The 15,868-nt window shown below is 40.9% G+C and overlaps 1 protein-coding gene across 11 annotated transcripts in view; it reads left to right on the top strand.

The window, feature by feature from the left end:
• Window positions 1-15,868, top strand: part of FGGY (FGGY carbohydrate kinase domain containing) — a 445,568-nt gene that overhangs the window by 55,975 nt on the left and 373,725 nt on the right. For 9 of the 11 annotated variants that reach the window (XM_007978542.3, XM_073007252.1, XM_038000610.2 and 6 more), the window contains one exon: window positions 275-426. The exons of 1 other annotated variant lie outside the window; for it this stretch is intronic. In XM_007978542.3, coding sequence (XP_007976733.1) covers window positions 275-426 — 152 coding nt within the window. Of the gene's footprint in view, window positions 1-274; window positions 427-8,381; window positions 8,494-15,868 lie in introns of those variants that run through there. One more of the 11 variants, XM_038000614.2, reaches the window with a different exon arrangement.

The raw sequence follows: 15,868 nt of genomic DNA, 5'->3' as shown, positions 1-15,868 counted from the left end.
GGATAATATAATTAATTGGTAGATTTTTTTTCTGCTTTTAATGTAGATATTTATTCTAAGGTTATGGTCAGAGAACACATGACTGGACAGGAAATTCGAGGCCTGGGGACAGTGCATTCATCAGCCTAGCTGGTGTCCTTTCATTTGGCTCATTCTTGATACATAAAATTATAGAAAGTACATAGCATTTTGGTCTTGGGAATCCATAATTGTTCCCTTGAAGTAGAAGGAAGAGAATGTGTGTCTGTCTGCATCTCCCTCTCGTTTCTGTTAGAGGATTCCCATCGAAATGTCATCATGTGGCTGGACCATCGAGCAGTCAGTCAGGTCAATAGGATCAACGAGACCAAGCACGGCGTCCTCCAGTATGTCGGCGGGGTGATGTCTGTGGAAATGCAGGCTCCGAAGCTTCTGTGGCTGAAAGAGGTGAGTGCATAGAGTCTAAGAGAAGATACCAACAATAGTAGAGGATCCCTTTTATTGTGGATCTGTATGTACCAGGCACCCTGCTAAAATCAGTTCTGTTTGATTTTTTCCCAGCAACTAGGAGAAACATTGATCCCATTTTATTGATTACAGTGCAGTTAAATCACACCTGTTTTTATGTGCCTAACTCATACCAGGCACTGTGACAAGTATTGTACACGTTATCTCTTTGAAGGCCAACAGCCCTATGAAGTGTTTTTATGTGTGGTGTTTACTTTAGGGTGTCTGTTTTGTAGACAAGAAAACAAATGTTCATAGAGCTAAAACAACTCACTCAAAGTGAAAAATATGTGACAGAACCAGAATTTGAACCTAAGACTGGCTGACTCCAAAATGGTTTTTTCAAATTTTAAAATGTTTCTTTTGTGGAGACTTGGTCTCACTGTGCTGGCCAGGCTGATTTCAAACTCCTGGCCTTATGTGATCCTGCAAAAGTGATGTGTTTATAGGTGTGAGGCACTGTGCCCAGCCATCCAAAATCAATTCTTTTAATACCCGGTATTCTACTGGAGTTCAGAGAGATTAATTACCATTCCAGTGAGAAAGCAGCAGAGGTGGGATTTAAGTCCATATCTTCTGATCAGGGCCTTCCTAGTCTGTACACTTTTAGCCCCAACTTATTAATATTTGGCCTTGTTGACATCTTAGGCTTCCCCTTTCTCATCCCACCTGCACTCGAGTTTCTCATCCTTAAATGATATGGCAATCTCTGGTCAAAGCACTTGCAGGTGGTTTCCATTTCCAGATGTGAGGACTCCTTTATGAAGTGTGGAGAATGGTGATGTCAGCTTAATGGTTCCCATTAGAGATGGATGTGTGAGAAAGTTCAAGTCCTTCGGGAACCTCAAGGACTTGAAAACCTCTAGGTGGTCTGGAGAAACAGAGAATCCATCTAATGGGCATGACCTGTGATTCATTTACTGGCTCTGAGATTTCAGGTGGGCTGAGTCTTCTATTACTCAGTTTGTGAATGGAGATGGGGAGAGCTTAGGGTGCTGAGAAGGTGCCTAAGGATTGCCATCATGGGACAGGAGAGTGGTAGGAAAGAAGGGCTTCAGCAATCAAAGCAGGCTTTACTTGTTAGCTGTTTTAGATATTGAGCTGTTTTGTAAGTTTTAATCTGCATAAAGGCTTCTGTGGTTGCTAAGAGTTTGACAGAGTTTCTTGGGAGTCAGGAGTTTTCAAGAATCTAATTCTGACTCTACTGTCAACAATTACATGCTTTGGTCAAAGCACTTCTTATCTCAGACCTCACTTTTTTTCATCTGTAAAGTGGGAGAGTTGTATTAACCAGTTTGAAAACCTGACTTGGATATATGCTGAAACACAAAATTGGAATACAGAACTGTTCTGTACTGCCCCATACCCTGCTTTGAGTTGTGTAAGCATTAGTTGATTTTAATCCTAACAATCTCTGCCTGGTAGATAGCATGGGAAACTGATCCTAAGGAGGCTTTCCCAAACAGGTGATCGAGCCAGAATTTAAATCCATGTCTGCTGGGCCCCAAATCTCAGCTTGTTCCATCATGTCATGCAGTAGTAAAATCCTTCCATGAAGCATGGCTCTTGGCGTAGGACCAGGAATGATGGCAGTGGTCTTCTTCAACTTGGCCTAAACTTGTTGCTATATCAACAGGTTTGGATTGGATATATCACCTTTTTTGGCAACACAGAAAGAAGAGTTATACTGAGTTAAGCGAAGAGGATTGGGTGGAGGGTCGTTGGTTCCGTGTCAGGGCCTTCTAGAGCATGTGCCACATGGCCAGGTCCAGCCTCTGTCCCAGGAGATCTAAATGCATATCTGGCACGAACCTCTCAGGACTCTTACCATCTCGCACTTGATATAAAACTGCACTAAGTAAATCCCATAGGAAATAGTTAATATCTAGATTACATGGCAATGTTTGTGACCCTCTGAGAGCATCTTCTATTAATTTGTTTTAAAAATTCAATTTTCTTTGAGAATTTTCTGAGTAAGCCTCTAGTGTGGGTGTGTTTTGGTAAGCATGTACGGGAATTCTTGCTGAGAATTCGTTTGGCTTTAATGTGATTGCAAAATCAAAATTAAAGGGATTTCTAAGTCAGTTTTAGCATTTTCTTAAAGCCTGACCAGGAGGGCTGTAGTGCTTCTCAGACTTTAATGTGTAAATGAATCACCTGGAGATCTTGCTGAACTGTAGTTTCTGATTCAGTAGCCCTGTGATAGGGACTGAAAATTGGAGAATTTGTAGTGCTAGCACAAGTTCACAGGTGATGCTAATGTTACTGGGCTGGGAACTTGTGAAACCACTTTTAATTCCAAAAGCTCTGTTCCCCTACGCTGAAAAGCATCCACTTGTGGGGAATCAGGGAATGGTACCTTTGTTTTTAATGCTATGATGGGAGACACAGGGAAGTTTGATAGCTTCAGTAGAGCTGCTTGAGTGCACGTTCAGAATAAAAACATGAGATTCTGTGTTCTAAGTTTATCAAGCTGTCTTGTTTTTACTCTTTCTTTATTCTTTAATTCTTGAAGTCTGTACTGAGCTCAACTACGAACCAGCAAGTGCGATAGGCACCGGGGACATGGGGACAATAAGGACTCAATCTTACCATTAAGCAGCACAGAGTCCACAAGGGATAGTGGTGGGGGAGCATAAGGAATGGGGTGGATGCAAGAGTGACATGAAAACAGAGCCATCAAATATACTATGCACTGTGATATGGCAATATACAAAGTGCTTTGGGAAAAAGGATTTGCTTCCTAGAGGCAATAGTTTGACAGGAACCTCAAGATATGAGTGGAGGTTTTGCCTAGCAGAGAAGATAGGAAAGAGATTCTGAAGAGAGACTGTGGTTCATCTGTGATATGGTAGGTGAGTCCCAGGGCATGAGCTGGGGTGCTTCAGCAAGCATAGCAGGAGATGAGGCCAGGTAAATAGTCTGAGTTCGGCTTTTTAAGGGCTTAATTGGTGATAGGGATTGGTTGATGGTTGTTAAGCAAGGGAGGGGCGGGCTTAGGTCACTGGCAGACATGTGGAGATTGGATTAGGGGTGAGAAAATGTGTGTGGGGAGGTAAGAACTAGAGTTTTCTCATTCCTCTAATGATAGCACTCTGATGGCTTTGCATTGCTTTATTAGATAAATTCCAGAAACTGAAACATGGACTACAAAATGGTGCATGATGTCATTTTTACCTCCTCCTCTCTCCTCACTCTTTGTCTTTTACCTCCTAGCTCACTATATCCCATCCACAGGGATCCACTTAGAGTTCTTTGCTACATGAGTCTTGGCTAGAGGTTGGCAGACTATGGCACCCAGGCCAAATCTGGCCTACTGCCTATTATTGGAGGGCTTGAGAAAATGTAAATGGTTTTACATTTTCAAGTGGTTAAGAAAGAATCAAAAGAATGATATTTTGTGACTTATGAAAATAATAGGAAATTAAAATTTTAATGGCCATAAGTAAAGTTTGATTGGAACACAGCCACACTCATCCATTTATGTGTTGTTTATGTCTGTTTTCACATTACAGTGACAGTTGAGTGGTTGAGACAGAGACTATATGGCCTACAGGGCAGAATATATATGTACTATCTCGACCAACAGATGAAAAGTTTGCTGACCCCTGTCTTGACAATGCTGAGTCTTTCACCCACAGTGTTCTTCCCTCTGCTCACCACTGATTCTTCCTCATCATTTAAGTTTCAGTTTTATTTTTGCTCTCTTAAAAAGCCTTTCCTGACCATCAGATACATCAGAGTCTCTTGTTACTACACTCTTAATTTTACTTCATTATATCTTTCATAAATTGTAGTGCTACGTCAATTTTTGTGGTGATTTATATAATGCTTGCTCCAACCATTGTAAGCTGCAGGAGGATAGAGATCATATCCACCTTGTTCTTTGCTATGTCTCGGTCCCTAACCAAATGGCTGGTGCATAGTAGGTACTCAGTACATATTTTCTGAATAATTTGAATGATTCTGTAACTCAATAAGGGGCTGTTGCAGTACTCCATGGGAGAACTAATGAGACCTGAATTAGGCACTGTGAGTTGGAAGGAGATGAGTCCTAGAAATTTTTAGAGGATAATATCAATAGGACATTGAGACTGATTGGCTGTGAGGAGTGAGTCAGATGGAGGAGTCAGAGCTGACCACTCACTTTGTTGTTGCTGTCATTTATCTTCTCCTTGTCCTTCACCTACAGTCAGATGTCAGAGGGAGTTGGGTAGAATTTGAGGTTTTATCTGTCTTGAGATGTACTAGGACCACCATAGCTCTTGGGCAAAGTCACTTGGGTCCTAGTCCTGCAAATATGGAATTTAATCATGTCCTTTTCATTTAAAGTTTATGTGTTTCAGGTTGACATTTGTCTCCTTAATAAGAATTGTCAGATAAAAGGAAAAATGCCATTTGAATTTTTCATAACCCCCAGCAGTCTGGCTTTTCCATTTGGTCTCAATGATTCTGACTCTCATCTTAATGAAGGCCAAATGTAAATTAAGTTCTGTCAGGCTTGAGCTGCTGGAGTCTCCTATCTTTATAAACATGAAACATTGTAGGGTAACAAGGTGCAGACTGAGGAAGGTCAAGAGAATTGGTGAGCTGATGTGGATCCTGACAGCTCAATGTTAATGGGAGAGAATTAACGTGACTTGTAGGAGCTACATGGAGATCTTCCAAGCTGTCTTTTAACTCATTTCCTCTTTTGCCATTGTCAGCAGAGCAGAAAGCTAATGATTTTATAGTTTGAGATTTTCCTTGCTTATTCCAAAGTTCGGAACCAACTGTCTGTAATGTCACAGGATTTTGTTGATGGGTTCAGGAAATATACCTGCTGCTTCTCTCTCCCCTGTCCGTGCCCCTGTGCTTCTGTCTTCCTGATAACATCCTGGGAAAATGAGGAAATGATTCTCTAATTGGTAGATTCTTTGGGGGAAACTGGGAGTTTGGATGGCTAGAGAGGTGGCTTGATAACTTCCTGCTAGCTGTGGAAGCTGCCACTTGAGTGCTTTGCAGTAGGAACTGCTGAAAAGAAAACCCTGCCGCAGGTCAGGGAAGCCTGGTTCTTCTGGTTCTTTCTGTAACATGAGAGGCTGGCCAAAGCTAATTTTTAAAACCTTATTTGGCCTTATTTTGTCACACTTGTTGATGATATAATAACATCTTTTCTCTATCTTGGTCTAATCTTGGAACTTCATGAAAGACAATATTAAGTTTCTTTCCTTGAAATGCCACCATTTAAATAGATGGCAGTATGGTGGAAACTAGTTTTTCTTAGTTACTGTCTAATTACTATTCAACTGTGTTCATCAGGTCTTAGCAGTAGCACTAATACAAGATATTGAGGAACTTTAGGATATATAACACAAATGTGTGCAAAAAAGTATAGGATTTGGAGCCAAACATACTTGCATTTAAATCTTTCTGTACCACTTACCAATTGTGGGATCTTGGACAAGCTAAAATCAACTTCTCTGAGTCTCAGTGTGCTGAGCTATAAAATGAGGACAATAGTATCAGTCTTGTAGAGTTATGAGTTAGCGAGATATTTGTAAAGTGGCTATGTAATAGATATTCCAATAGTACTTTATTTTCATTATCATTGTGTTTAAAAGTGCTTGTTTCTACTGATGTGCATTTCAGTAACATCCTATCACTAATTGAGATAATTTTAAAGACTAAAATATCTTATTTCATGGGGCTGGTCATAATGAGTGATATGTTTTTTCCTGTTTTATTCAGGAAAATTCTAGAAACCATCATCAAGGTTTCTAGAGACAATCATAGAAAATAGAGAATAGAAGAGCACAGAACATATTTTCAGTCATTCATTTATTTGAATCACCCACATCCTATGTGGCAATGTGTAATACCTATGCTAAAGGCAGCCAACTTCGAACTGTGAAGCTGATTAACTTACTTGAGTACCTTCTACTTGTTTCCCTTAACATTTACCAATGCCACAAGCCCCAGAATGTTTTTACTTCACAAGAGTTATTTTATTGAATCTTTACACCAGTCTGTGGGACAGATATTATCTCTTTTTATTTTACCAGATGAAGAAACTGAAGCTCAAAAATGGTAAATAACTTACTCGTGGTCTCATACTATGTAAGCAAACCCATGTCAAGAGCTGCACCATTAGCTCTGTTCCCCCATCTCCTACCTTATGGGAACCTGTGCACTTTCAGTGTGGGAATCCAGAAGTGGTCTCTGCCACCAAGAAATTACAGTCTAGTTAAAGAATAAAGATACAGAGCAACCAAGCAGTAAGAGCAGAGCAAGAAAATAGATGAAAATAAGAGCTAAAGTATATGCAGTGCTTGTTAATACATCTAGTACTTTTCTAAGCATTTTACCCATGATAATTCATTTATTTCTCACAGTTACCCTATAGTTATTGTCTTGTTCTTTTTTTTATTTTCTTTCTTTTTTTTTTTTTTTTTTTTTTTTAATTGAGACAGGGTCTTGCTCTGTCACCCAGGTTGGAGTACAGTAGCACAATCTTGGCTTATTGGAACCTTTGCCTCCCAGGCTTGAGTGGCTCTCCCACCCCAGCCTCCTGAGTAACTGGGACTACAGGCACACGGCACCATGCCCAGCTAATTTATGTATTTTTTTGTAGAGATGGGGTTTTGCCATGTTGCCCAGGCTGGTCTCAAACTCCTGAGTTCAAGTGATCCACCTGCCTCGGCCTCCCAGAATGCTGGGATTACAGGTGTGAGCCTAATTATTGTCTTTTACAGATGAGGAAACAGGCACAGAGACTTTAAGCAACTTGCCGAAGGTCACTCAGCTAATAAGCGGCAAGTCTGGGATTTGAAGTTTGGCATTTCACATCCAGTGTATGGGCTCATCACCATTTTGCTCTACTGCCTCTTCCAGCATTTGCTTTGCAGGCATTGCATAAACTAGTGTAGGGAAGACATTTGTGGGTGATGGCTTTGGGAGGATCTGAGGCTGTGAACAATGGTCAGTAGCTTCATTGTTTCATTTAAGAAATATTGAGTGTCTTCTGTGTGAGAGGCACTGTGCTGGGCACTGGGGATGCCAAGGTGAATGAGTGGGACAAGGGCCCTGGGGTAGGCTTCTGGGAACTTAAGAGTCTAGTGTAGAGAGGCAGAAAATAGACACACACGAAGTGATTTTGTTTTCTGGAAAATGCTATGAAGGAAAAACACAGATGAACAGATTTGGCATGGCTAGTGTGGGCCTCTCTTGGGAGTTTTTGTTTGACCTGAATGATGAGATAGGAAGGAGGAGCAACAGATTCACTGCGGGGGAGGAAAGCACCTCATGAGATCAGCAGAAGAGGTCAGCTGGGCCGGGAGGGTATGAGCAAGGCACAGAGGCGTAGGAGGGGGTTTGGCAAAGTGGGCAAGGGCTGCCACATGCACAGCCTTGAGTACAGGGGCAGGAGTTTGGGTTTTATTCCAAGAACAGTGAGAAATGGTTGATGGGTTTTAAACATGGGTGTGACACAATATGTTTTATGACTTTGAAAAAATCATTCTGGCATATATGCTAGGTAGATAGTAAATATTTGTATAGCAACAACAAAGTTCATACTGTAGTGTTAAAGGGAAGAAAAGTTAGAAGACTAATGAACAGTCTCATAAATACATTTGTTTTAAGAAACTATCAGTACGGAAAAAAAGACTGGCCATATACACACAAAAAAAACATTAATACTGGTATGCTCTCCATGGTTGGAATAGTTTGCTACTGTTTTAGCACAATGCTCATGCTTTTATTACATAGTAATTTTCCATTCAAAGCTTGTAGTCATAGCTAACCTTTCTGGTTGACAACACTTCATTATTGAGCAAGGGATTTTTTTTTTTTTCTTTTTGGGCTTATTTTCCTAAAAAGCACCATGCTAGGGATTTCACAGGGAGAATTTCATCTCTGCCCTTTAGTGACATAGTATAACAGCGTGCTGTTTTACTGTATCTGTATGGCAGTATGAGGAAGCCAAGACTCAGAGGACTTAAGTAGCATCCCCAAAGCTACACAGAGGTAAGTTGTAGAGCCCAGATTCTCACCTAGTCCAGTCTGCCTCCAGCTCCTGGGCTCTAACTATTGCCTCTTACTGCCTGCTTTTAAAGGGCACTCATTTCTTCCCACTTGCCAGGGCTACAGGCTGGCAGACCACTGGCTGGATCTGGTTCCCAGACAGGTTTAGTTTAACCCACCATGTGCTTGGAAAAAAAATAAACAATTTTAAATTAGTTTCCAATATTTAAAAATTGAGAAATTTTATCTGAAAATTCAGATTATTTATTTTCCTGAATAAATAATGAAAGAACCTGGCAATACAGGGTCCACACTTGCATGCGAAAGGGATCGGCTAGAGCTGAATAGGGGCTGCCTTCTTTAGAAGGGGTCAGCATTCTTCATTTTGCAGCAGTCCCCACCCAGCCTGCTGCACTCATTTCCTTTTTCAGCCCTACCTCTCTGAGCACTTGAATTTGAGACTTAGGTGTGGGAATGTGTTCAAGGAATCTATCATTACTTTTCCTCTAGCAAGCGCTTAGAGAAATGGAAAGGCATTCCAAATGGCGAATTTCTTGGTCCAGGGCTCTCATGATTCCATGCCCATGTTCACTCACACCTCTGGGTCTTTGCTCAGGTTTTTCCTTCTGCCTGGCAAGCTTATAGTAATTTCTTCCTTCACCAGGAAAACTTTAATAATAGTTCAAAACTCAGCCTTCACTTCCTCCAGGAAGCCTTCCTTGACTTAGTGTTGATTTAGGGTCCTACCCTTTGTCCCCTGTGGCATTCTATGTGTATCTCTACCCTAGAATTTAATTGCATTACATTGTGCTTTATTTATCTCAGTCTCCCTATCCTCTAGAGCACTGTTTAAATTCTAACATTAATAACTTAGTATATGTTTTGATGGGTGGATGAATGAGTGAATGAACTTATTAAACCATCTCATGCCATTTTTGATTGCTGGGTGTGTTTGTCCAATCATTTCATTCCAAACTAAAGGTTCACTGCATGTCCAACATAAGTTAATTTTCTCTTCCTCACTGTGGAAAATGAGATTTGAGCATTACTGTTCCTTTCCATCCTAGAGCCACCCCTTGGCTGCAGTCCTGTTACCTGAGTCACAGCTTATTTTGTAGGCAAAGTGAAGGCTCTAGACTGAGACAGCAACTCCTCTGGGCCTCTCCACTGTGTCTTTGGACTCCTGTAATGGATACCCCTTTAAGTGGCTCCCTTCACTCCCCAGGAGAATCCAAGACTCATCTTCTCAATCAAAAAGCCTCTCTTTAGAATTTTTATACCAGGGCCCTGTATATTGGTCCAGATTCCTCCCAGCCTTTGAGGAATGCAGACAGTATTGTCAGCTGCTGTTAGGTCGTGTGTTATGGATTTTCTCTCCAGGGTGGGTACTGGACTTGTAACTAAATACATTGAATGTTGAGGCTGATGGCTTGCCTTCATCTACCTGGACAGTGAATCCTTTCCTTATTATCCTGTATTTCCATATTTGATTTATACCAAATATGTGTTGCATTCTTTTGGTTTTATAGTCCAGCAAAGTAATTTTTAAAAGGCAGACGAAAGAAAAAAAGTTCTTGGCCAGATATCTTGTAACATTTAATAAATGTCAGCTATTATTATAATACTTTTAAAAATTTGACTTTATGGCTATGGCAGACTTTCATAAATATTTCCTTTATATGATCTATGACATGACCTTGTGGGATAAATATTACTACTTCTCACATATTACAGATGAAGACAAGCCTCAAAGAGATGAAATAACTTCTCTACAGGTATCAAATCTTGGTGAAGGTCCTTTAGGCTTAAACTGGAGCCAAATGAAGGCCCTTGGATCTTAATGAAGGTCCTTTTGGCTCTAAATTCTGGTGTGTGTGTGTGTGTGTGTGTGTGTGTGTGTGTGTTTCTGCTGTACCATGTTTCTTCCTCATTTGGGTTGGTGGATTTTCAGCTCCATAAAAGCAGGGACAAAATCTATCTCTTCATACCTTACTGTTTTATATCCCCAGAACCAAACACTGTGTTTGGCATTGAAAAAATACTCAATAAACATTTACTAAATGAATTCATGTCCTCTGGCCAGCCAGGAGCCAACCATGTGACTATAGTACTGAAGACCTCATGCCTGGCTTACCTGCTGCCAGTCTTCCTGACGGCTCTGCAGGGATGTTGACCGCCTCTAGGAGTCATTAGTGTAACCAGAGAGGTGTGAGGAAGGACTGTGAAGTTAGGCTTGCTTTATGCATGCATGGTATGATTCTGTGTCAATCCAAAATTGAACAAAATTCATTTCTCACAGTGGCTAAAATGTGAGTCACTCTTACTGGAGGAAAATACTGTCTTTATAGAAACAACACTGAAAAAGACAATGCTTTTAATGTGTGTTGTAGTGTAGTAACTCATAGCACGTAAACTATCAGCTTGGAAATCTAGAGGCTCAGGGTCAATGGATGTCCACTGAGGCAAGGAAAGTAGCAGGCTAGAAGTCCAAAGAGATGCAAAATGGTAGTCTTTTGGAGGAGTAAGTAAATATCATTTCTCTGAACACCTGGGCTGGTTTTACCTTCTTTTTTCTGGTTATCCAAAATGACAATAATTGTTCTGTTATTGTAGGGATATATTTATTTAATAAGTGAAACAAACTTTTGTCTGGTAACTGCTATGTACAAAGTACTATGCCTGGTGATGGGGAGGAAGGGAGGAAGCCAAGCTCACCCTTTATCTCAAGGAGTTCCCAAATCTAGTACCAAGAGTGAGAGGCTGTGAAAGCCATTACTGCTGCCCCCTCCCCCCCACCGCCTGCCCGCCATGTTTTATTATCAAAATTTCAAAGCTACAGAAAAGTTGAAAACATTTTACAGTGAATACTCAGAGCCATCACCTAGAGCCTGCCATGGACATTTACTGTCCTTGCTTTATGACTTATGTTGTTTCCATCTCTCTGTTCCTCTATCCAGCTTACATTTTTGGAATAAGTTGGGAGATCGTTACACTTGGGAAAGCATTTTGAAATATTAAAAGTTGTTTACATTTCTGAAATATTAAATAAGTTTAAGTTAAGATATTGACTTTGTTTTATTGCTATCTACATACATGGTCAACACCTGTACTAGACTTTATTAAATATCCACTGTGTGCTTTTAAATCTTCTATCCCATTTATTCTTATGAAAATCCTATGAGGTAGATGTTATCACTTGCTTTGCAGATGAAGAAATTAGGGATAGAGGGAATTAAGTAGATGGCCACTTATCAACTCTATTACCTCTGGCAATGTTGGAATACAAACCCAGGTTTCTGACTCTAAGAAATGAATTTGAAAAATTATTGTAAAGGTGAGCTGGTGAAACACCAGCCGTTATCACACAGCTATCCCTGTCTACAGATAAGACATCATTGGAGCTTACCTAAGTAAAGCAAAGCAAGCAATTAGAAAATAAAAGCACTCTCATTTTACTGATTAATTATTCACTATTTTCTTAATAATGGCTTTATTTTTCTATCATTTTTATTATTATTACTTCACTTTGATTAGAGAAAGCCACTTCTGATGGCTTAAGTTAAAAATCCCAGATGACACATTTGTTTGGCATAAATTTTTAAGGCAAATATGAACTCTAGAATAAAACATTATCAAAGTTATTAAAAGTGTAGCTGTTCAAAGTTAGACTCAAAATGAAAGAATCATACTTGAGACTGGGTGAGATCTGTTTCCCACCACTACGCAAACTCTGACCCAGAGCCTCTTTTGTTTGTGCCCCAGGACATTATAGCTACCTCTCCAAGAGCTGGCTTTGTCCTCTTCTTTGCATTCCCCTGACGTTTCTGTGGTGAGAAAGAGTGACTAAATGATGGAATGAGTTCCTTACCTCTTCTGAACCCAGGGGTCCTGGAAGTGCTGACATAGCTAAGACCTCCCTGGAGGCTTGTCTGTTCATCCAGCATGGCCACTCTGGATTCCTATAAAGGCTCTTGTCTCTCTGAATCCTCCCTATATGGAGAGGCTATGGGTTAGATAAACTTGTGAGTGTTCAGTAATCAAAAGAAGCCTGATCTCAGCTCTGCGGCCCTGTCAATACCCATGCCTATGCCCCCTGGAAAAGCTACATCAGTGTAGCTTCTAGGCTTGTAATCTCAATGATCAGTGTCTTTTGGCTCAAAAATGCAAAGTGAGGGAATATTCAGAGGAAATTAGAGAGCTGCCTAAGTGGCTGTATCCTTCCTGGCCTCTGTTTCTCATTGTGGCTTTGCTAAAGGGTCTGAACCGTGGCATGGACGTACATTTTTTTCTCAGTAATGCTACATGTGTAGAGTATTGATGCTTACCCAAGCAAAGCAAAACAAGCAATTAGGAAATACAATCTCTCTCTCATTTCACTGATTAGTTATTCATAATTTTATTAATAATAAGGACTTTATTTTTCTATCATTTTTATTATTATTGTTTCACCACTGATTAGTGAAAATTATTGGTCCTGGACTATCACCAGTCCCTGTTCTGGCATTTGGGAACAACTGGTGCGTGTAAGCCCTGAAACTCTCCTTCAGCGCTGGCATTCTGTGAACCTGAGAGAGATGAGAAGAGAACCAGGGACTAGAATAAAGCCTACTGCAGTTGTCTTGGCATGAGGTTGTGTGGCTTGGCTTTGGATGGGGGTCACAAACAAGCCCACGGACCTGAGAAAGAGAGTGAATCACTGTGTAAGTATTTATCGAGCACCTCCCATGTCCTGGGAAGCAGCAGCTGGAGAGTGGTGAAGGAGTACTGAGTTTGGAGTTCAAGTGGCCAGGGCTTTCCCCCAGGCTTTCTACCTATTATCTGCATCATCTGGGCAATTCAGTTCATTGATGGGCCTTAGTTTTCTGTCTAAAAAATTGTGTTGATGTAGCGTTATGTATCAGAAGGTATTTGATAAATTGTAGAATGTGGGTGGTAGTGATAGATTTTCAGATGATAGTGATAGAAAAAGTTGATTTTTGGAAAGAAAATTAGTAAGGTCTGTTTTTCATATACTTACCTTTAGAGGCAGGTAAGAAATCTAAGAGTCAAGGGAAAAGGAATTCACGTTGTTTGAAGGGTAGGCAATTTTTAAAATAGTGCTTTTTAATCGTCCGGACGACTTGGGGAGAGGATATTATTCTTGTTTTAGTGGGTGGGAACAGTCTGAGAGACACTTACTTCATGCAGCTACTGAGTGGGTAAAGCTGGGGCCCAGCTCAGATCTAACTCCAGCCTGTGCTGTTTCTACAGTAGCTCAGAAACCAAAGCTTAGGAGAGCAGAGGAGCTGGAGACAGTGAATCCATCCCGAGGCCCCACCGAGCAAATGCTTCCAGGGCAGTTCCACTTGCATTGTTATTAATACCTTACAGGGTGTCCTTCACGAAGTTCTCAGAATGATGGCTGTAAAAATGGGTGCATGTTTTAGAAATAAAAATATTGTGGTGCTAACAAGTTCCTGCCAGAGTTGTTCAAGGACATTCATTCATTCAGCGAATATTTATTGAAAATTTGTTTTGTTCCAGATACTTTGTTAAATATTGGAATATAGTGGTAAAGAAAACAGAGTCGTTATTCCCAGATGCTCGTATTCTAGAAAGGAGATAAGCGATAAAGTCACAGTACAGTATTAGTCCAATGGGAACCCGGGTTACTCTAGAAATACAACCCAGTTAGGATCGAGGGGCCTGGGGAGGTAATATGTAGGTTGTGGGCCAGTGGATGAATTGGAATTGGGTAATAAGCAGTTGAGGCGAGGCAGTGTAAAAGCTAGTCTGGTGGCAGTCTGCGGAAATGAGACCTCCGTGGGGCTGCATATACAGTACGGTGAGAGCTTAGACTGCAAGAAGCTCTGTGAGTCCGTCAGAAGTTCCTTTAAGTCCCTTTTATATATTCCGTGCTATTAATTACAGGATTTTTTGCGGGGCTGAAGGGGGACCTCATGGGATGGAGCCAGTTTGCCTTAGCCACAATCAGAGAAAGGCCAGACACTTTTCCCGACTCTTCTATCTCAAGGACCTGGACCTGAGACCTCCGTAGAAGTTGAGCTTTGAGCACTCACGTCCTCCCTGGGCAGACAGAGCAGCTCTCCTCATTTCAGTTGTCTCAAGACTAGACAGTGTACGTGAGAATAAAGCAGTGAATTAACCCCACTTGTCCAAGAGGGTGGGACTGAATATTAGACAGGGCCCTTTCTGCCTCTCTTGGGTGGTGGGGGGTGGTGTGTGACTCAGAGGCAGTGACATCAGCCATGACTTCATTCATCTAGAGGAAAGACAGTGTGCAGACCACGAACACGGCCGGTTTCTGCCCTCCCTTCTCGATGCTTTGTCTTGCTGGGGACATTGTCATGGTCCTGCTGTTGTTTCCCACACATTTTATTCACATCTCATGTTTAAGCTGTTCTTTTTCTTCATCTGATTCTCTTTGTTCATCTTTTGCTTTTGTCTTTATTTTCCTCTTCTTTCTCCTATTTAATTTTTCTTGTTTCATTTTCTTTCCTATGCTGCTTCTTTTGTCTCTGTTTTCCATTCTTTCCATTTGCTCTGCCCTTTCTCCTCCATCTGTATCAGAAATGTATACGGGAATGCATCCTCCTGCCTCCTATTTCTTCTTTCCTCTGGGTTTCCCACTAGGTTATTGCTGTCCTAACATTCCTAAAACTGTGTTCACAAAACACTATCCACACAAGGACTGATGGTGGCTCCCATTCTTTTCTGACCCAAGTATCGAATACAAATCCAGTTTTACCTCTTACTACTTCTCAGCACAGGTCTCTCAGACTGACCTTCTCATAGTTCCTTCTCCATGGCCATGGATGCTGCTGATGCTTCTCCCTGCACTTTTACTCAGGCCGTTGCCTCAATGTGGACTGACCTCCATCCCATCTTCCTCAGTCTTTGCCTTCCCTCTACATGCAGATCTGACAATGCCTCCTAAGTAACCCCCTTACTTACCTCCTTCCCACAGCACTGTCTCCTTTGTGATCATACAGAATCCATAGTTTATAAATTAATATGTTTTAGAACTTGAATTATTCTGTACTATTTATACATTCTTCCTGCATGTTTCATATGCATAGATTCTTTGTTCCACCTAGCCGGTAACTAACCTGAGGATTGGAAGTATATTCCTGCCTTTCATCTTCTATGAGCATACCTAGCACATAGTTGGCCACAAACCAGGACTGACAGACTAGTTTTTGCACAGTCAAGAAATATTTTACTTGAAAAATAGTTATTTGATGCTAATTCTAGGGAAATAGATGAATAAATTATAGTTCTTTCCTAAAAAAAGAGCTCAGAGTCTAGTAGAAGAGACAGGCCCACACATAATTTGAGAAGAACAAGGATTGCAGAGGAAACTAATGTTTACTAGGAG

The sequence above is a fragment of the Chlorocebus sabaeus genome, chromosome 20 (assembly GCF_047675955.1).
Source record: "Chlorocebus sabaeus isolate Y175 chromosome 20, mChlSab1.0.hap1, whole genome shotgun sequence".
Taxonomy (NCBI): domain Eukaryota; kingdom Metazoa; phylum Chordata; class Mammalia; order Primates; family Cercopithecidae; genus Chlorocebus; species Chlorocebus sabaeus.
The sequence above is the reverse complement of the archived record's forward strand: the minus strand, read 5'-3'. Positions and strand labels throughout refer to the sequence as shown.